This window comes from Octodon degus, unplaced genomic scaffold (genome assembly GCF_000260255.1).
Source record: "Octodon degus isolate 3935 unplaced genomic scaffold, OctDeg1.0 scaffold00104, whole genome shotgun sequence".
NCBI lineage: Eukaryota > Metazoa > Chordata > Mammalia > Rodentia > Octodontidae > Octodon > Octodon degus.
Genome location: NW_004524680.1, coordinates 9,195,032 through 9,215,846, shown reverse-complemented (window position 1 = coordinate 9,215,846; position 20,815 = coordinate 9,195,032). Strand labels below are relative to the sequence as shown.

Below are 20,815 nucleotides of genomic sequence, written 5' to 3'. Positions count from 1 at the left end.
TCTCTTTATAAATGGTGCTGGAGAAACTGGTTTTCCATATGCTGAAGAGTAAAACTAGACCCATGCCTATCACCATGCATGGTGATAAGCTAACATCAAAATGAATCAAAGACCTAAATATTAAAACAGAAACACTAAATATGGTAGAAGAGAGAATAGGCAGAATTCTTAAAGATGTAGGTATAGGTAAAGATTTCATGAACTAAACCCCAACTGCACAAGAAATAATACAAAGAATTGATAACTGGGATCTTGTCCTATTAAAAAGCCTTTACACAATGAAGGAATCAGTAACACTGTGAAAAGACAATCTAGACTGTGAAAAAATTTAGCCAGCTTTCCTTCAGACAAAGGACTTATATTTGCAACATATAAATAACTGAAATAATATGTCTCTCAAATTTAAAGTCTCAGTCCAAAAACGAGCATCTAAGACAAGTATATACTTCTCAGATGAAGAAATAAAAATGACAAATAAATATAGAAAAATGGTCAGCATCACTGGTTATTAGAGATATGAAATCAAACAACCTTGAGATTCCATCTCACTCCAGAAAGAATGGCTATCATCAAGAAATCAACCATACCAAATGCTGGAGGAACCGTTGGGTAAAAGGAACCCTTCTCCACTTTTGGTGGGAGTGTAGATTGGTAGAACCACTATGGAAATCAATATGGAGGTTTCTCAAAAACTATTAGACATCCGATTTGATCCAGAGGTTTCCCTTCTGGGGTTCTTACCAGAAGGATTAAATACATCACACAACACTGGCAAACTAACTCTGATGTTTATAGCAGCACAGTTTGTAATAGCTAAATCTTCAAAACAAACCAAATGCCCATCAACCAAGGTATCGATAAAGATGTGCATTTTCAAATACATAATACAGTTCTACTCTGCCATACAGAAGGATAAATTTGAGGCATTTCTAGGTAAATGGATGCAACTTGATAATATGCTCTTAAGTGAAATAAATCAGACTCCCATGTGCAAACACTGTATTGTCTCCCTGGTGAGAAACTGAAAGAGTAAATAAGGAACAAAGTGTACATTAAATATTTTTAAATGGGAAGAAACTGTTCAAAGGGAAAGAAGAAGGGCTGGCCAGCCAAAGAGCTCAGTGGATTAAAGTGCCTGCAAACAGGTGCAGAGGCTAGATGTTTGGTCCCTGGGACTGCCATGCCAGCCCGTCCCTGGGGCACGCTGAGATGGCAATTGAGACTGGGTGCGGTGGTGCACTCCTATAATCCCAGCTCTTGGGAGGCTGTAAATAGGTGGATTACTATGTGTCTGATCTAGTAGTGAGATCCTGAACACCCTGTAGAACCTATATATATATATATATATATATATATATATAGTTTGGGGGAAGTGAAAATGAATAAAGGGCAAACAAAAAATGATTTAAAAGGAATAAAATTGGGAGGGGAAGAGCAGTTGAACTAAGGAGGTGATAGGGAACAAAAGAATGAAATAAATTCTATCATGTACAAGTACAAATTCCCTCTGATGAATATGATCAGTACGTCTATCTCAAATATACCAATAACCCAAATTAAAAAAATAGCCTGTGGTCTAGAACCTTATGCAGGATATACATACCCTGGTTCCACTGGATCAGAGAAATAAAAGGAAGTAAGCACAGATATTCACAATCCATAAGAAAAGCAAAGGCAAAGAAACAAAACTATTGCCTCAAATAGCACCTTTCAACTGCATCAGACAGGTGTCAAAAAATGTGTCCCTTCCATCCCCTTCTTGGCTTAACAAAGGTACCTTCTTTGCCCTTGCCATAATTTTGAACACACACACACACACACACACACACACACACACACACACACACACGCCCTTTTGGCCTTCTCCACATGGCATGGGCAGTGAAGGTCCTCTAGAAAATACACTGGGAAGTACACAACAGGACCCTGCTCATGTTTCAGTACACAGGAATAAATGATCAAACTTCAGGGCCCAGATTTGAAAAATAAGAAAACATTACGTGATCCAGGTATGTTATGTGCGTGTACAAACATGCCAACGTAAAACCCCTTAACCTGCATAACGGTACAAAATGAGGGAAGAAAAGAGAAAGGAACTACTGGCTTGAAAAGAATGACTTTTCTTCTTGGATTAAAGCAAAGCAATGAGCAATGCTGAATCAGTACTGGACTCTGAATGGGACTCACAGAACAATTACAAAGGGCAGGTCACTTTACCCTGTGTTTTAAAACCTTAATCTTAGACAAATCCTGTGACTGAATGCCATTCATTCCATTCAGTAGAGGGGGAAGCTAAGCCTATCAGTCATCCCAGTGGGGTCATCAGGGTCAGGTTCACACAGCCCGCATGCCTAAGGTGGCCAGGGCTGCCTCCTGTAGCCAGGCCAGCTGGAGAGCTGTGGGTCGCAGGGATGCTCAGGCTGCAGTCCGGCTGTGCCAAGTCTAGGAAATCCTTGCTAACCTTGCCTCCCAGAAGCAGGCCTGCTGACCAGGGGCCTCAAACCTGCCCTACACAGCAAACCACTCACAACCCTGCACATAGGGCCGAGTGATCCCTGGCCAAAGCCAACATGGCAGGATTCGAGACTTTCCATTCCAATGGCTAGAATAAATTTACCAACCCCATACAGGACAAGCTCCACTTGGCTCAGGTATCCCCACACACACCTCAGCCTTCACTTTCTGAGAATCTTCTATATCTTTTTTGAGCATCTACTATGCATGGTGCTGGGCCTCCTCCGCCCAGGGCACAGAATCAATCTTCTGCACCTTCCCCATGGTTTTCCAAGCAAAGAACTTCATGGACATGGATCCACTAGCGGATGTTCTTGGCAGGAAGCACAGGAAGACAGGCTGAAAAATGCCAGCCTGGGGTTCGTGCTCAATTCTCTGGGCCACTTCTCTGCCTCACCCATCTCTTCCTAACATGTAGCATGCATTGTTCAGTTCTCAGAGAACTAAGGATGGAGCATCCTATGTTTACAGATTGAAAATCCATAGTGGGCACTGGAGCCTGGCCCAGTTCTGAGTTGGCCTGAACTCTGAGCTGCAGAGATTTGGCTGCCTAGGCCTACGGTCCTCGGCTGCTTGGCATGTTCAGAGAGATGCTAGAGATAAGAAAGAACCATCAAGAGGAGCTAAGAAGGAAACTCAAGTTTATTGAGCACCTGCCTGTGCCAGGCATGTCATACACACATACAGTCAAGGCAAATATTTCAGAGTCAGAACCTGGAAGGAGTCCTCAGCTCTGGTCAGTGGCCGAGCCAACTGCCCACCATCAGGAAAACTGGGATGGTCACTGAATACCTTTATTTGACAATTAATCTGATGGAACCCAACAAGAGGAACTCAAAGGTGACCTTACACATGGGTTAAAAGCAATTTCACACTCTGGCTGCTGCTTCAACCCGTTTCTCATCTTTGGCTTAGACACAGGATCCCACCAAGCCAATGACAAGCCTCATAACATCATCCATCCCCCTTGCACAGCTGGAAACACGGAGGACACCAGCTGTGCCCCAAGAGCCAACTGCTCTCTGCTGGGCTTTCCCTGCATAGACAGAATGCTCTTCAAGTCTGTGAGCCCTTCTTCTTCCTGCTTTCCTGGGAAGCAGTGGCTTGGAGACTGTTTTCCCTGGGTGACTTCTGGGCACAGCTGAGAACAGAAGCTTTTGGGCTCCACTGTGTAAAGTTGGATTTTCAGGTAAGAGGTAAATTCTGCAAGTGTCCGATCAGGGTTTCATAGCACCAAGAGTCTCAAAATTAGGAGCTGTGCTTCAGATGGTGCCCTTGGGGGAGTCAGGAACACCAGCTGCCCCACTGTCTCACGTTACCAGTGTGGGAACAGAGGGAAAATACAAGCATTGGCAAAGGCGACAATAATATAATAATTAAGAGTAATAACATTAATAATAATCTGATAATCTGCAGCATTTGTTTTAATAACTCTGAGGTCTCTGAAGAAATTGATATAAAAGAGAAGGAAGGAGTGAAGGAAGGAAGGAATGAAGGAAGGAAGGAAAAAAGAAGCAAGCAAAGGACGGAAGGAGTTGAAATGTCTTGAGGCCTCTGGTGTCCCATGGGGCTATGAGTTCAAATTTCAGAAATCCATTGCAGTCTTTTGATTTTCTAGAATCTTTTAGGGGCCTTTCACATTACCCGGCCGGGAAGCAAGGCTGGCAAAGTAGGCGCACTGGGAAGGGTCACACAGGCCAGGAGGACCTGGTGGGCCTGGAGGGCCAGGGTGTCCAGCAGGTCCCGTCTCCCCTTGAGGGCCAGGACTGCCTGGGAGTCCATCTTTAGCATAGCCAGGCTCCCCAGGTTGACCTGAACAAAGGAGCAAAAGAAACAAAAGGTTTTCAGCTCAAGTTCTGTGAACAAGCCCTGCTCTCCCTGCTCCCACTCAGCATGAGCTTAGTGAGTGTATGGTCCTCAGAAAGGAGATGCCTTGGCCTGAGACACTACTCTGGGTGATCATGGTCCATGTGAGCTGAAAGCAGCAGCAACACCTGACATGTGGTACCCACGGGCATCCTCACTGTCTGTATGAGACAGTGGTCCAGGCACCACTGCACAGAAATGGGGAGGAAGTGATTAAGCTAGGAAGGGGATGTTCTCCCCACTGGAGAGAGATAAGGAAGGTCTTCTAGGTCTTCTGTGGCCTTACATGGCTCTAGGAGATGCCTTCAGTTTTGAATGGAACACCAAGCCCTGATCGCCCAAATACAGCCCAATGCGTGTCTTCAGGGTCACCTGGTGACCTCTTATTATCCGACGTGAAATGTTCCAGACCTGCTATATTATCTCAACTTTATGTACATGTTAAATTTTGAGTACATTAACCTGTTCTTCAAAATCATAGTTAGTGACAGCAACCATGCTATAAGAAACTAACAGTTAAACTTTCTGTCCCACTCCATATCCTGAAGCATAATTTCATATATAAGAAACTTGTCTGTCTTTTGGGGAAGATTTTGGCAACTGGAAAGTGCAGGGGTCGGTGTCATGACCAACTCTGGTAATTGTACCCCTTATGTTGTGCACAACTCTATAGTTGTATGTCTTAAGTCCTTAGAATACTTTTTTTTTTTTTTTGACACAGCGTCTCACTATGCAGCTCAGACTTGCAGTGATCCTCATGTCTCCACCTCCCCAGTGCTGAGATTACAGGCATGTGCCACCACTCCTGGCTTCAGGGCCAGCACAGTGTGCCTGGGCTTCCAGGGCTAGCATAGCATGCAGTACCGGGGATAGAACTTGGGTTCTTTCACTTGCCAGGCAGGTGCTTAGACTGCTGATAGCTAGCTCCCAGCACCAAATACTCCTTATATAGTAAACAAAAAGTAAAGTTTTACATAAAACTATCTTTAGATTTTTCATTCATTTTGATAATATTTATTTGATCTCTGGCCCAATACAGAGCAATTTTCCAGGCCAGCAGCATTAGTTTTTCTCCCACTAGAAATCACTGGCAGGTGCCAGTCATCTCAACTGACACTGAACTAACTGCCACAAGTGGATATAAATTTCCTGCTTCTAAATTTCTTCTGTCTTACTTTTTTTTATTAAATTTATTTAATTTATTTATTTATATGTGTGGGGGGGGCCAGCTCAGCCCACCAGGGGGCGGGGCTGGCTGGCATGTGGTGCTGGGGGATTGAACCCCGGTCCATGTGCTTTACTAAGCTTGTTCTAAGTAGGTGCTTTAGACCACTGAGCCATCTCACCAGCCCCATGTCTTACTTCTTTATCTTTACTTAAAATTGGCCTCCCCAAAATATTTTTCATATTGTAATTTAGTTGAAATTGGTCAATCATTAAAATTGTTCACATCTAATTATCTCCTGTAATAAAACTAATGGTACATGTCCACTGTAGAGGATTTGAAAAATCATAAAATCATAAATAGTAAAATTAAAATTATTTAGAACAGCGGCCCAATACTCAAAAGGCATGGATGTTAGGAAAAGAAAAACTAGAACTAAATAGAAACACTGAAGCCTCAGTGAAGCAAAGTTTGATAAAAATACAAATTCCTTGCCTTCTACAGCCATTCCTCATCCTGCAGTATAATTACTACCATGTTATCGAAATATCCAGCAGAGCTCCTGGGTAGAGTGACCAAGTTATCCCCATTTTCCCAGGTGCATTCCAGCTTCAGAACTATATGTCCAAGGCCTGGGAAGCCTGTAAGCTCAGAACAGCTAACAATCTGCAACATGGCCAGGGTTTCCTACGCAATGTTAGAGAAATCCTGACAGGGCATCAAGGAGTATGTAGGGGGAGGAAAGAAGTTCTACTTTCAGTGAGTTTGGCCAACATGGAGTTAAATGAGGTGGACCCTCTTTTTCCCACAAGTCTCCCATCTTTCTAGGACTTACTAGAAGCTAATGTGCACCAGGAATGTCAAAAGGCAGTACTGTCCCCACCATTGCATGACCTATGTCTGCTTTGGTTGTTTTGTTTTATTTCTCCAAGGACATTTCTCTTTGGTCATTCCTGTTTGTTTGTTTGTTTGTTTTTGTGGCAGTGTTTCACTATGTGGTTCAACCTGGCCTGGAACTTGCTTATGGAGTCCAAAATGGCCTCAAACTTATAGTGATCCTTCTGCTTCAGTCTCTTTCATGATGGGAATACAGGCATATGCTACCATGCCCAGTATTCATGCATTACTATTATTATTTTGTCTCACTTTTCTTTCTTTTTTTTCTTTTCTTCTTCTCCTTCTCCTTCTCCTTCTCCTTCTCCTTCTCCTTCTCCTTCTCCTTCTCCTTCTTCTTTTTTTTTGGTGGAACTGGGATTGAACTCAGGATCTCGTACTTGCCAGGCAAGTGCTTACTCTACTGAGCTATCTCCCTGGCCCACTACTATTATTTTGAATTGTTATAATAATTATATTTATGGGACATAATATGCTATTTCAGAACACTTATGTGACCTGTCACGATCAAATCTGGGCAGTTAGCATAAGCAATCCCTCAAGTCTGTATCATTATTTTGTGTTAACATTAAAATCTCTTTTTCTAGCTGTTTTGAAATAATAAATTAGCAGGATTTTTGATTCCTGGAATATAACTCAAGAGCTTTAGAAATTCTTCAGATAAAGCTAGTGATCTGCCTTCTGATCCGCTCACCCTGGCCCGGTCTCCCCACCCAGCCTGAGCCCTGCATGGCCACAGACAAGAGCACAGCTGTGCATTCTCTCCCTACTCTAGACACCTGCCCTCCCCGAGACCCCAGACACTTGGTACCTGGGATTCCAGGGGGTCCTATCTCGCCTCGGAGGCCAACTCCAGGTACACCTGGATCACCTTTGGCTCCTCGCTCGCCTGTTGAGAAACACAGATGTCTTTAGTACTCAAGAGGCCCACTGAGGCCAGAGACAGGGAGCCCAGCCCATGGGCTGTGGCTCATGCCCCTGAAGCTGAACCACTCACGCCTGCTCACACATACCTCTGCACCATCCTGCTCACACGTACACATGTGCATAATGCATATCCAAGAATACTCACACTCAGAACCTACGCACACAAGCACAAAATCAAACAGAACTTCCCTGTTAAACCCAGACAAAAATACATGTATTTACAGAGGAACCTTCACCCCAGCACACACCTACCCAATTCTCTGAGGACCTATGTATGGCTCTCCTCTGCGCAGACTCGCCAAACACAGGCTACCATGTGTGCACATCCGCACACACACTTCAATGCACACAAAGAAGCCACACAAACACCCTCACCAGCAGCCACACTTCCCTCAAAGAAGCCACACAAACACCTCAGAGCATTTAATCTCAATCTCCATGGGAAGGGCTGGTCAACTCACGCACAAGTCCGACAGCCTAGGTGATAACGACTCGTGACAATGAGCACAATGCAGCTTTACGCTAAGGAACCCTGAAGTCCAATTAGATGAAGTGGAAGCAAAGGCAGAAGCCAATAGGTGCCACTATAAGCACATAAAAAGACATACTCAGAGGAGAGGAGGTCATTTCTCTTTCCAGTATTTAGACTGTACTAGATTTAAGATTACACAGATTGGTTGAAACTCTCTCAACTCTTTTTTTTTTTTTTTTTATATAAAATCAGTCAGTTTTTCAACACCTACATTCCAAAACATCTCCCAAATGCATCACTTAGATTCTGCTCTACAGCTCATGGGCTCTTTAGACTGCTAATTTCTATGATTTTAATTATAATATTTGGCCAGGATTCTGCCACGCTCTGACTCTATCTATGCCTTTGGCGAACTATTCTTTTGATGAACTATTATTTCATGTTATTAACAAATATGGGTAGGTAGGACCAGGATGCTCAAATTTAACAAAAGGGGTTTCAGTTAAACAAACAGAGTAAATTAATACTTTAAGTAAATGGGACATGAAAGAGGAAGTTTCTACAATCATCCAGTGCCACAACTCTAAGTCACCTAGAAACAGCAAAAGTGATACTACAGGCTTCTTTCCCATCCACACTTGACTCTGTGTGTGTGTGTGTGTGTGTGTGTGTGTGTGTGTGTGTACGTGTGTATGTGCACAGGAGAGGAGGACCAGCACGGAGGACTCCTCAGGTTGGTGGCTTTGGATTTATGTCCTTCCTCTCTGCTCTTCGCCCCAGCCTACCTGCAGAAGACAGCATTCTAATCTGCCTGCAGGGCAAGGTGGATTAAGAGGGATTCACTTGTGCTCTTCTCTCTGAGGAAGAGACCCCGCTGCTGCCCAGGGCCTCGCTGCGTAGGGAGGCCCCTCTGTCCCACCACAGGATGGTTAGCAACCATGGCTAGCTGGAGATCAGCACCATCTGATCCAATTTCAAAGCTGGTGATAATCTCCAAGAAATGGAGAAGAAACAGTGCAACCCTCAGCCCTAAATCTCAGGAGGAAAGTAAAGACCATTCTTTTCAGACCTCTGAAACCTAAGTAAAGGAGATAGAGAGAGAACAAAGAAGCAAGAGAAAGCAGGATTAAATGTCATAGCAGAAGCATATTTTTACAAAAATACCAAGTATGAAAACCTCTTAAAGAAAAAGTTCCGTGATGCCACACTCCAGACTGTCCCAAGCTGCAGGGAATGAAGACAGAATAATGCTACAGGCTCAGCCCAAGACACCACACACGCACTTGGCTCCTGCTAGCCCCGAGAGACCCACAGCAAGTCCTGCTCGTGTCCACTCACCTTTGGGACCTATTGGCCCAGAGGGTCCTTCCAGACCCCCCTGGCCAGGTCGGCCCGGCTCCCCCATGGGCCCCGCCCTGCCCGGAAGACCATCTTTTCCAGGGGGTCCCGGGGGCCCAGGTCTGCCTTGCGATGCTTTCACATGTGCAGGTGGCATCTGGGCCAGGAGGTAGGCAAGTCTGTCTGTGGGTGGGAGAAAGAGAGACATCCCATGAATGACAGGGAGAGGACAGAGAACAGCACAGCAACCGACTGAAAGGTAGGAACAAGTGGGCCACAGTAATGACCTAGGAACACCACCACCACCAGCGCCACCCATATGTCCATGTGCAGCACAACACACACCCTTCTAGAGGGTTCACCACGGAGGATCCATCCAACCAGCAGCAGTCTGTGACCTTGGACGAGCCACAGGGCTTCTCTCAACCTCAACTTCCCATCAGTAAAGGCAGTCAATGGCATAAACACCTAGTCTGCTGGTTGATGGGAGGACGAGTGAATGAGAGAGTCCAGAACAACAGCACCCAGCCCTGCATCTGAGCTCCGGAGATCCCAGGGCCAGTCAGGGCAGCAGGACGCATGGCAGTGACCGTAATCATGGGGCGGTGGGTGCTAATAGGAGTTGCACGGTCAGTAGAAGTTGGAACAGTGGTAGTAGTGGCAGCAGCAGCAGTAGCACTGGTGTAGTACTGGCAGGAGTAGTAGCTTCAAAAGTAGTAGTTGCAGTACTAGTAGCAACATAGTGGCACAAACAGTAGTAGTAATATGGGAGCATAGTAATTTTTTGGAAGTATCAATTGTGTAGTATCACTACAGGCAGCAACAGCAGTCTTGGCAGTAGTGCTGGTCCTGACCGCAGCAGTAACGGTAGTGATGGTACGGACAGCAGCGGCAGTAGTTTGCGCAGTAGTGGTCGTATTACTAGCAACAGTCTCAGCAGTACTGACAGCAACGGTCCTAGTGCTGGAAGTAGCTGTTCAGCAGTAACAGCAGCACTAGGACAGCAGTAGCAGCGCTGCCAGTAGCAATAGTAGGAATACCGGCAACTGTAGCACTGACAGCAGTACTAGCAGCAATGACTGGACGGCACTGGGGTAAACTGAGATTTAGGGAGAGATAAGTGGCTTATGAGAAGCTACTTCCTTACTTCTCTGAGCCTCAGATCCTTCATTTAAACCTGAAGGGCTGGATATGCGCATCAGGGAAGATGCTTACAACCCTCACACACCATATGGAGGTGAGAGAATTAGCCCGACAGCTGGCACAGTGTGTCTTTTCTTTGACCAGGTAGACAGTGCCTGTCCAGTGGCAACCTAGAGCCTCCCTTGTTTACACACAGTTAGAGAACCAGGCCCAAAACCCATCCCATGGATGGAGTGTGCCTGAGACAGAGCCTGGTGCTGGACACGGAGCCAGTGCCAATGCCTGTCTCTGCCTGCTCTGGCTCACTGGGCCCTCTGCTGCTCCCTTACAAGCCAGGAGGGTGCAGGCCGGAGGGTGAAGCCCAGCAGAAATTTCCAGCTCCTCAGCCTCGGCTAAGACGCTTGGTATCTCTGCTCCTACTCCTCCTCGGGATGACAATCATGCCAGCCCTGTGAGCCTGTAGGGCCTTCCATGGTCACACATACATATGCTAAGAGCCCTTCCTCTCCCAGGGAGAAGCCCACTGCCATCGCTGTCTCTCTGAAGGTCTTCACTTGTGCTGTTCTCAAGGTCTACAGCAGCGGAGGTGACCCCCTGGCACACATGCTGCGGCCCGCTGCGTGTTACCAATGGAAACACTAACAGGTTTGCCATCCCTAGCTGGGATCCCATCCTATCTCTCAACTCACAAATCACCTCCCCTCCTCCAGAAAGACTATCCTGTCAGTCCCCTGCCTCTGAGCTATTTTAGGTGTTTTCTTCTGTCCTCTTTTAGTGCCACCCATTCCACAGTAAATCACAGAACTCCTCTTAGGGACTGGAGACTCTGTGTTGTTTACTGATCTGTCTCCTCCCCTGGAGTAAGACGGTCAACCAGGTCCACAGCGGACATCCAAAGCTGCTGACTGGTTAGATAAATGAGTGAATGACTGGAATATGTGACCAATGACAAAAGATATGGTTTTGTAGATGTCAAGCTCTGTCACGAGGGGCAGTGGAGCAGAAGCTGAATGTCCATTCGGGAAGGGCTCTGCAGAGGAAATCTGAGTGTCCAATAAGGGCCCTTGAGGTCTTTCCCAGCCTCATTACTCCATGCGACCTGCTCCTAGGGTGTCTTCCAATCTGGAATACAGAGTAATGAAGGACTGAAGGACACAAAGCTATAATAAAGTCCAGCTACTCACTCTCCAGCTGCTTCTCAAGTTCTTCCTGAATAAGCCGCCGCAGGACATCCATGGATGGAGACTCCCCCTAGCAGAGTGGAAGCGGGGTTACTCATGTCCCCGAGAACACTTGCTACCCAGTTCTCCTAATGACTCAGACACTTCATGGAAATCCAGGGCCAGCCTGCACGTGCGGAAGCACACCCTCCTAGAACAGCCTTCCACACACCGCTGCAGCCCTTGTGTCCACATCCTTCTATCTCCTTTTCTGGACTTCTAGGCAAACCCACTGTGCTCATGGATTTACCCTCTCACTCTTCCAGCACTGGTCCTGGGAGGTCTGGTCTCTACTCTCTCCCTGCCAAAGTCCTGTCTCCCTCTGGGACAGCCTGTGGGTGGCCCCATCATGTATGAAGTATGTTTTACCCCCTTGCTTGGCCACCTGGCCCTTTCTGGGCCCCAGGGTCTGATTGTTCCTGCTCTGTCCCTGCTGGTTCTCAGCAGGCACCTGGCCAATCCTGATACTTGGGGCACAGAAGCGAGTCCATCCAGCAGGGGGACAGAGTGCTGTGCCAAGCTACACAGTGGCTGCGATTCTCTGCATGACCTCGGGGAACAATCCCAATGCTTTGTGACATTTTCAGGGGAAGATTCCAACCCTCAAGGCTCGGTCCTGTGTGCGAAGCTCTCTTGTCCAGCCCCTACCATCCATCTGACAGAAAAATGGCTGCTATTTCCTTCCTCTCTTGTTCTTTCCTAGCCAGGACTCTTTCATGATAATCTCAAGAGTTTCGCCACTCCCCACAGTAGCAGGATGTGAAGAGCTTTGGAAGCCAACTTGTCTCCACACCTACCTCCTGATTCAGGGGACTACAGCCACCAGAGACCAAGGAGATGGCACAGCATCAGAACTGGCAGGGGCGTGGAGCCACTCACACCTGTGCTCTGGGGAACACGAGTGTCCCCAGAGAATGGAGGTGTTGTTGAAGAGGAACAAGCAGTGGCAGGGAGTAAGCAACCAGGTCCTCGGGGGACCTTGACTTCTTTTCTTTCTTTCTTTCTTTTTTTTTTTCAGAACAGGGTATTGAACCCAGGACCTTCAGACTGAGCTGCATTCCAGTGTTGTTATTTTAAACTTTGAGACACAGTCTCACTAAGTGGCCCTGGCTGGGCACAAATTTGTGATCCTCTTGCCTCCTGCATGCTGGAATTATAAGAGGATGCATCCAGGTTCACCTGGCTTTTATCATTTTATAGCCAATATGTAGGGTTAAAAGGCTGTTGCTATAAAACAATAGTTCTGCAACTAGAATAAAATTGTTTAAAAGAAAAGAAAAAACTCAAGACTCAAAGGAAACATTTCTTTTTACACTTGAGGATGGTGAATGAATATTCCAGGATACGAAGGGTTCGAGGCCATGCAGTGAGCGGATGGTAAAACATCCCCCAGTAAAGCTCAGGTCTCTGAGAGGGAGAGTCTTCTCAGCAGTCTCTGCCTGGGGACCTGGAAGAGCAGTCTCACGGCCCAGCGTGCAGTGCCTAGCGAGCTCCTTACCATCTAAACAGATGGCAACAATATTTTCAAGCACCTCTTAAGCTATACACATCATTTTACTTAAAAATAACCAAATAGAAGAGCATTCTCTTATCAGCTTCTGCAGCCCCAGAGGAGGGGGGTGGCCTGCCCCTGGCCATGCAGCAGTCCCTGGCAGACAGAGGTCCACGATATGCTCCCCTTGGAGGCCACCCACCTCGCTGTTTTCCCCACAGGCCCACAGGAGTCCCTAATCGACAGTGAGGTCAATAACCTTACCCTCAGTCCCGGAAATCCTGGTTGGCCTGGTGGTCCTGGGGGCCCGGCTGGCCCGCTTTCCCCAGGTGGCCCTTGGGGGCCCATCAGACCTGTGTGGCCTTTGTGGCCTGGGATTCCAGGGTCCCCAGGCTGACCTTTCCCACCAGGCAGTCCTTTTTCTCCTTTGCTCCCAGGGTCTCCCTAGAGGAGAAGACAAAGCACATGAGCACGTGGAGCAGGGATGGAAGAAACACAAGCAGAGAGGTGATGAGCTGCCTCATGAGACTCTAGAGGAGGCTTCGACCCGCTATGCATGAGTCAGGTAACCATCATCCATCCTGAGGACATGGAGCTTGAGACCATCTGTGGAGGTTGGGGGCAGCTTAGGCCTCCCAACTCTGGCACCTGTAAGGGAGCCCCTCACACACCTATCCCTGGAGGGCAGCAGGAAGTGGTGGCACACCCACATCACAGAGCGCTGAGCTGCCAAAGCACGGGGAGGCAGTCCAGGGCCCTCCGTCCACACTCACCAGCCTGCACTGCTACCCTGAAATCCTAGGTTTCAACATCTACAGTAATTTAACTGCAGCAATTTCCTGGGCATATGTATAAAATTGTGGAAGGCTTCAGAGGGGCTCAGTGCAGTGATGGAGGGGAAGTGGGGTTGTGCTGCATCACTCATACCTCAGAAAAGAAAGAACTTCTACTCCTAGGCTACCCCCAAAAGCATAGCTCCTCCAGGAGTGGAGGCCAGCTGCCACCTGCAACTGGGAGAAGCTCTGTCCTCTGCCAGCTGGAGGAACAGAAAGGTTCCCTTTCCCAGGCCCTCCCCACACTCTTCCCTTGTTCTTGTGCATTCATAGCAGCCCAGCCCACATCCAGGCTCAGTGCCTGAACACCTCTACACCAAACAGACCCGGAGCCTGGGGTAAAGGATCAAATTTAGGAGCAGAGCAGCCCAGGCCAGCCAGCCCTGTCCCTAGTATCTCTGGGTCGCAGCCACTGCAGGGGTCAATGAGTCTCAACACATGGAAGCCACATTAATGGATGTGAAGTGTAAGACACTCCACTGCTGACCCAGAGCAGGGAGGGAGGGACAGGGAGAAAAATAGAGAGAGACAATGGTAACTAGAAATGTGCCTTGTCAGGAACATGACCTGGTACCCTTGAGGAGGGAAGCTGCTCAATTCTGAAACAGCACTGTGCCTCAGGGGAAGAAACTGCAGCAAAGGCAGGGACAGAGGGATCTGTTCAGAGCTAGGGAGGGGGTGGGAGCAGGGCACACGTGTGACAGCCCTCCTTCTGTGAGTGAGGTCTCCTGGTTGAAGCAGCTGTGCAGCGAGGACCCCAGGAAGGGGCAGGCTGAGGGACAGGACAGGGAGGATGCAGGACTTTCACTGCCTTACTTGCTTGCAGTTCTCCTGTTTACTCCTGACCTTGTATTGTGTCTAAAATCTCAACAACAATCAGAAAAGCAGTGAGTGACCTAATCAGGCTAGCCAGATCTGAGGGTGACCTCCAGTTATCCAAGTTCACCACATTCCCTGGAGGCGCTGCCATCTCCCTGGGTGAGCCTGAGTGCAGGGGTCTTCAAAAACCCTGGCTCCGTGTCCACCCAGATGCCACAAGTGGCACAGAATTTCCTACTCATTAAATGTCTCTTGCCACTTTGGGATAAGAAGACTGTCCATATTTCAACTATCCCCAAGAACCTAAAGACAGCCTGGCACTATTCCCTTAAACCACTTAGCCAGGGAAAGGCACGCTCTGCTTTTATTGATTTGCTATTAGAGAAGAGATTTCTATCTGCAGTCTGAATTCCCTGGCTCTCCACCTAAACTCAAGCCCCAGCCTACAGGACCTGAATGACACTTTCCGGACCCCACACCTTCCAGCCACAGCCCCTCGCAGGCTCCATCAAATGGGGAGCAGCAGCTGTGGGAAAGTGGAGCCAGCATCCTAGGAAGCGGGCAGGAAGACAGACAGGAGCAGCGTGGTGCCTGAGACTCTGCTTCCTTGCCTCCGCCCTGGCCGGCTCCCCACCCAACCCACTTGCCAAGAAAGCCGCGATAAATTCTTTGCAGGACTAAGAAAAACAAGCGGGGGTGGGGTGACGGCCGTGTCTTGCAACAGCAAGAAGGCTGACCAAACAGGAGGCGGTGGACAGCCCAGCGAGACGCACCAGAGCCACTAAAGAGAGCATCCGCCGCAAGCTCGGGGATGCTTCCCACCCGCTCTGGCTAATCTGCACAGACACACACACACACACACACACACACACACACACACCACTTTTCCATCTTGGTTTCTGGAGAAATGAAATGTCTGAGCGTGGCACCACGGCAACTCATTATGGGAAAATCTGTTCCTTTGTCACCTCCAGCGACAAATCTGGCTCCCAGCAAATTGGCACTTTGGGAGCCAGGCCCATCACGCAGGCACATTCGCACAGGGGGAGAAGGAAATCTGTCAGCGTCGCCCCACACTTGCCTTTGCATGGGTAATTAGGATCAGGGTTTTATTCCTGAAAATAACCAAAAAGAAGAGCAGGAAAACAGCGAGCACAAAAATTTGGGAGAGGGTAAAGAACCGCCCTTGGTTGGGATGCAGATTTCCCGGAGAACAGTGATCAGCAGCCACTGCACGACCTGGCTCTCCAGCAGGGCTGGTTATTATCCACCCCGGGCAGACAGCAGCCTCAAAGGCCCCTTGCCACTGTGGGAGGTCACACTCACTGTGTGCAAAGGGCCTGTCCTTGCATTTACCTTTTCTCCTTTGGCTCCCGGCTCTCCAGGCTTCCCAGGCGTACCCTATAATGAGACGGAGGGGACATGGTCATTGTACCCAAGACACCTGGGATGGCATCCTTGCCTTTCTTGGTTCTTGGTTCTTTCTTGGTTTTCCGCTCTGCATGCTGAGGACCAATGAGCTGGAGAAACAAGGTCTCCCAAGAGCCTCCACCTGATCTGTACAGACTGTGGGATTCTGGCTGTCTTCCTCTTCTCTCCTTTCCTCCTAACCTTGTCACCCTCTACCAAGGACAGCACCGAGCCATGGCTGAGCATCTTCAGAATCCTTTTTCACCTCTCAGGATGAACCATGCCCTGGCTGCCCAAGCCTTGCCATCATCTGGGTTTGGACACACACCCATGTCACTATTTGCCCCACCTGACTCTGGTCCAGCCAACCCAGATAACTCTCAGTCCTTACTGCAAGGCACATGCAGGTCTGCTGAACCTTAGCATCTGTTCACCATCTTCCCTGTGTCAGTACCCAGCCCCATCTTCTGTCCAGATAACTAATGGACCGAGCCTCAGGACCTTCCCAGCAAGCACCCCCCCCAGGGCACTAAGAGAAGTGGGAGTGGTCCTCTCCCAAGCTCCCCTGGTTCCAGGAGGAAAGGCACATCAGAAAGAGGGAGCCAGCCTGCTGGCCTAACTGCTGAGACCCCTGGCTCCCTGCCAACCTTTGCTTCTCCCCTCCTGGCTATCCCTTTTCTTTCTCTGCCCCCAGCACCATGGGCCCTCCTCTGCAAGCCTTTGTATGATTCTTCCGGCAAGTGCCCATCCTTAAGCCTGGGTCTCATTCCTGCCAGGTGACCTCAGACTTCCCCCTGATGTGGGGCAGAGGTGGACTTGTCTGCCTTTCCCTCAGACAAGAAGCTTTCAGCAAGTGAGACCTGGCCTTCTTCCTTTCTTCCATGTCCATCTTCCCATCCAAATCCCACATTCTCCAAAATCCACTTTGTGCAAGACCCAAACACAGGGCTTGACAGTTGGAGAGTAAGGTCACCCAGTAGCTCCTGTCCCAGCAGCAGGGGACAGAGCCTGTGACGGTTCAGGGAAGCAAAGGTTCTCAAGCTCCTGTGAGCCCGGCTAAAGCTGCTGTCCCAGCCCAGAAACACTCACCATGCTCAACTCTTGCAGGCATCACCTGCGCCCCATGGGATAGGGGGAGGGACACAGTCCCTGTTCTCACTGTGCTCACAGGCTCGCTACGATACAGGCATGGGCATAATTCTCCCACAGCACAGATGGACTTGTTTCTTTTTGTTTGTTTTTTTAATAGAAGGAAAATAAATTGTTCCTCACCCCTGGGAGAAAGAGCGTGAGTTTGTGCACTGGGAGCATAGAGCTTTGAAGATCAGATTAAAGCTAATAGAGAAAGGAGGCAGGAAAGGCACTCCAGGTAGCCTAAAGATCAAGTCCTGCACAATGGATAGACATGGTGTGTGTTTTGGCCAAAGGCAGGAGCTCACATTTGAAAAAGACATTGCAGTCAGGGCTAGGAAGAATTCAGATGTCTACTTAACTCTCTGAAAGGCAACAGGGAGGCTGAGAGCACCCATGTAGACAGGACCTCATTTATAATCCCACAGGGGTGATGAAGCCCTCGAAAATGGAAGCTGGGCGTCATTTCCCTTCACCTCAGCCCAAAAAGCAAGAGGGAGCAAGCAGTGATAGGTCACTGTGAGAAGGACGCGCCCAGTGAGTGGCAGCCCACGGCTGGGACAGAGGCAAATGCTTCCCACACATGGACCACTTGATCAAGTTTCCGACAAGTCCCTGGTCTCCACCCCACAGAACAAGTAACCCAGAACCACACTGCAAGCCCATCTTTCTTCCAGAGGCAGCACGGGCTTTGAAATGAATTCACGGCTGTCCACAGAGCTCTCTTCTCTGCTCATCTATTCTGCTGCTCATCTGTCAATGCTTCTGCTGCCTACCATGTGCTGGCATCCCAGGTAGGTCAGAGCAAGGCAGAGGGCTCAGACAGACCAGGGGCATCGGCTTTGCCCCTGCTGGCTCAGAGAGACCGACGTGGAAAGAAAAGGGAGAGCAGGGTATATGGGCTTTCTTTAAAAAAGGATCTAAGGAAAGAATTTGGCATTTCAGGGCCTAAAATGGCAGAGTGATAGGAGCTGAGTGGGCAGCAGTGGGCAGGCTATGGAGCACCCTGGATAACCTGATAGCATGTGTGAAGACAAGGGTGAGGTCTAAACTGTGAGGTGGCACAATCTACGCAAGGTCCACAGACCTCTGGCTTGCCAAAGCTGGATGGAGGAAGTGATTACGATGCCACTGCCACAGTCTCAGCAAAAGAGGGTAACAGGCTGCACTAAGTGCCAGGTGGAAGCTGTGGGGAAGGCTGGACAGCACAGAGGGTTAGAGCTTATGGGACTTGCTGGTAGGGTGGATCCCGTGGGGGAGACAAGGAAAGACATGTCCAGATGGGAGCCTGGTGGCTGCATCACCTGGGAGCACCTGTGCAAATTCAAGCATGAGCCTCTTGCTTAAAAAGCATCGATGACTGCAACACTACGACAACAAAGCATTGAGTGAGTGGAGTCTTCTAGTGCAGACTGCCCGCCTGAGGCCAGACCTCTGCATTGAGTGAGTGGAGTCTTCTAGTGCCCGCCTGAGGCCAGCCCTCTGCACCCACGGGGAGGGTTGCAAGGGAGAACAGTGTGGTGGTACTTGCCTCCTTGCCCGGCACACCTTTCTCTCCCGCTTCTCCCTATGAAACAGAAAAAAAAAAAAAAAATACCAGTTGGGGTCTGCAGCATCGACACATTGTGAGTAGCGCAGCAGTCTTCCAAATAGACCTTTTCATTCAAGTCACGTTCCAGCAAATACAGTGATCCATGGCCCACCCAACCAAGGAGAGCCCAAGTATGGTTGTCTGCTCAGCCTGTGCAGAGAAAGGCAAGTGTCCCGGCATGGAAGGGGAGCCCCAAGCTTTGGGCTTCTGGGATATGTTTGGTTTCACCCAGAGCCCTCCAGAGCATCAGTTTTGCAAATCATCTGCTTGTGGGAGATGCAGTGAAGAGCAAGCTCAGTGTGTGAAAGAAGCCACCAAGAAGACACTGGGTGCAGAATGCAAAGCTTGGCGTTGTGATGGGGAGCAATGTCAGGATCTTCTGAAACTCTGTGCCTTGGTTTCCTCGTATGTCACACTGTAAAGGTAGCCGTACCTGCCTCATTAGGTACCATGAGACATACAAGCCTTAGCATTGGTAAATTACACAGCACAACAGCAGACGTGTAGCAGGCCTGATGAAATGGCCTGCTGTGCACACAGGAAAGGGATACTTGATGCCGAGAGTGAGTACCCGGCTCCTGGTGGCAGCCAGATTATCAGCAAAGGGGTGGAAAAGGAATGAGTGTGTGAAGGGATCCAAGTAAACCTCATGAGCCATGCAGTATGCAGGCAACAGAACAGAAGAGGGTGAAGGAAGGGCCACTGTCTGAGAGGAGTGGCACTTGGGGACAGGACTAAACTGCAGGTGGGGTTCAGCACTGTGGAGAGCAGCCACCCTAGTGTGGCAACATACCCTCATCTGCAGGTCAGCACTCCCAGCTTTGGGCCAGGCATGCACAATGCACCAGGGCCAGTGTAGAGCTCAGCTATGACCACCCAGCAGCTTCTCCCTGCCCCAAGCTGCCAAGTTGTGTGAACCAGACTCAAGCACCAGCTGGCCACATACCTAGCATGAGGCCTCTGCCAGCCACTTACAGGTTTTGACCTTGTAGCCCCAACTTGCTCATCTTTAAATTGATTTCAAGTTCTAGGACTCTTATCGCTACCATTACCCCCACCAAATTCCCATCACAATCATTTCTATTTCCTGAGCACCATGCTGCATCAGGAGACACTAATCCCTTTACCCAGGTCATCTCATCTAGTCCTCAGAGCCCAGAGATTCCGTTACAGTCACTCCAGCAATGAGGGAGCCAGACACGAAGATATTAGAAGACTTCCTAATGCCCAACAATTAGAGAATGGTGGGGCAGCTGAGCCCTCTCCCACTGTCTCTAAACTCATGAGGCTCATTGACCCCGCACTGCATCATGGTGATACTGAATGTGCATGTTACCCTGGAGCCAGGTATCATGGTCCCCACAGAGACTCTTTGCTTACCGGAGGCCCACGGGGACCCAGGAAGCCAGGAAGTCCTGGGATACCATTTTCTCCTTTGCTTCCCTTCTGGCCCTGTAAAGGGGAAAGAAGGAATGAGCTCTTCAAAGTGAAGTGTGAACAAAAGCAGATTCAGAAATCTCTTGATTCCTTGTAACTCTATAGGGTTGAGATATCTACAAACAGAAGACAAGACCTTTTTCCGGGGATGGAGAAGAAAGGATCAAGGAAAGATATGGTGCATTGGGAATCTCAGTAGACTTGGTACAGCAGGGAGAAAGACGATAGACAGCTCCATAAATGGCCGATTTTTCACCCAAAGTAACAAACACGAAATGAAACAGATGTTCAGCACAACACCCAGATGTAAGTGAACCTTCCAGAAGTCTTCCAGGAACCATGGCCGTAGTATGTGTCTATAATTTCAGCACTCTGGGGAGGCTGAGGCAGGAGAATCAGGTAGTGACTTAGTGAACCCATCTCAAAACAAAATATAAAAAGGACAGGAGTTGTATCTCAGTATGAAGGCCCTAGGTTCAATCCCCAGCATGCATACACACACACACACACACACACACACACACACACACACACAGAGAGACAGAGACAGAGACAGAGACAGA

General features: G+C 48.7%; 1 protein-coding gene across 2 annotated transcripts in view; it reads right to left on the bottom strand.

Moving 5' to 3' along the window:
* Nucleotides 1-3,172: 3,172 nt before the first annotated feature.
* Nucleotides 3,173-20,815, bottom strand: part of Col22a1 (collagen type XXII alpha 1 chain) — a 239,348-nt gene continuing 221,705 nt past the window's right edge. Inside the window, exons 57-64 of one of the 2 annotated variants that reach the window (XM_004638934.3) lie at nucleotides 20,196-20,267; nucleotides 18,756-18,791; nucleotides 16,040-16,084; nucleotides 13,296-13,475; nucleotides 11,500-11,570; nucleotides 9,177-9,355; nucleotides 7,251-7,328; nucleotides 3,173-4,326 (exon numbers count right to left, since the gene is read on the bottom strand). In XM_004638934.3, coding sequence (XP_004638991.1) covers nucleotides 4,139-4,326; nucleotides 7,251-7,328; nucleotides 9,177-9,355; nucleotides 11,500-11,570; nucleotides 13,296-13,475; nucleotides 16,040-16,084; nucleotides 18,756-18,791; nucleotides 20,196-20,267 — 849 coding nt within the window. In that variant the 3' untranslated portion in view covers nucleotides 3,173-4,138. Of the gene's footprint in view, nucleotides 4,327-7,250; nucleotides 7,329-9,176; nucleotides 9,360-11,499; nucleotides 11,571-13,295; nucleotides 13,476-16,039; nucleotides 16,085-18,755; nucleotides 18,792-20,195; nucleotides 20,268-20,815 lie in introns of both variants that reach the window. The other variant, XM_023723988.1, reaches the window with a different exon arrangement.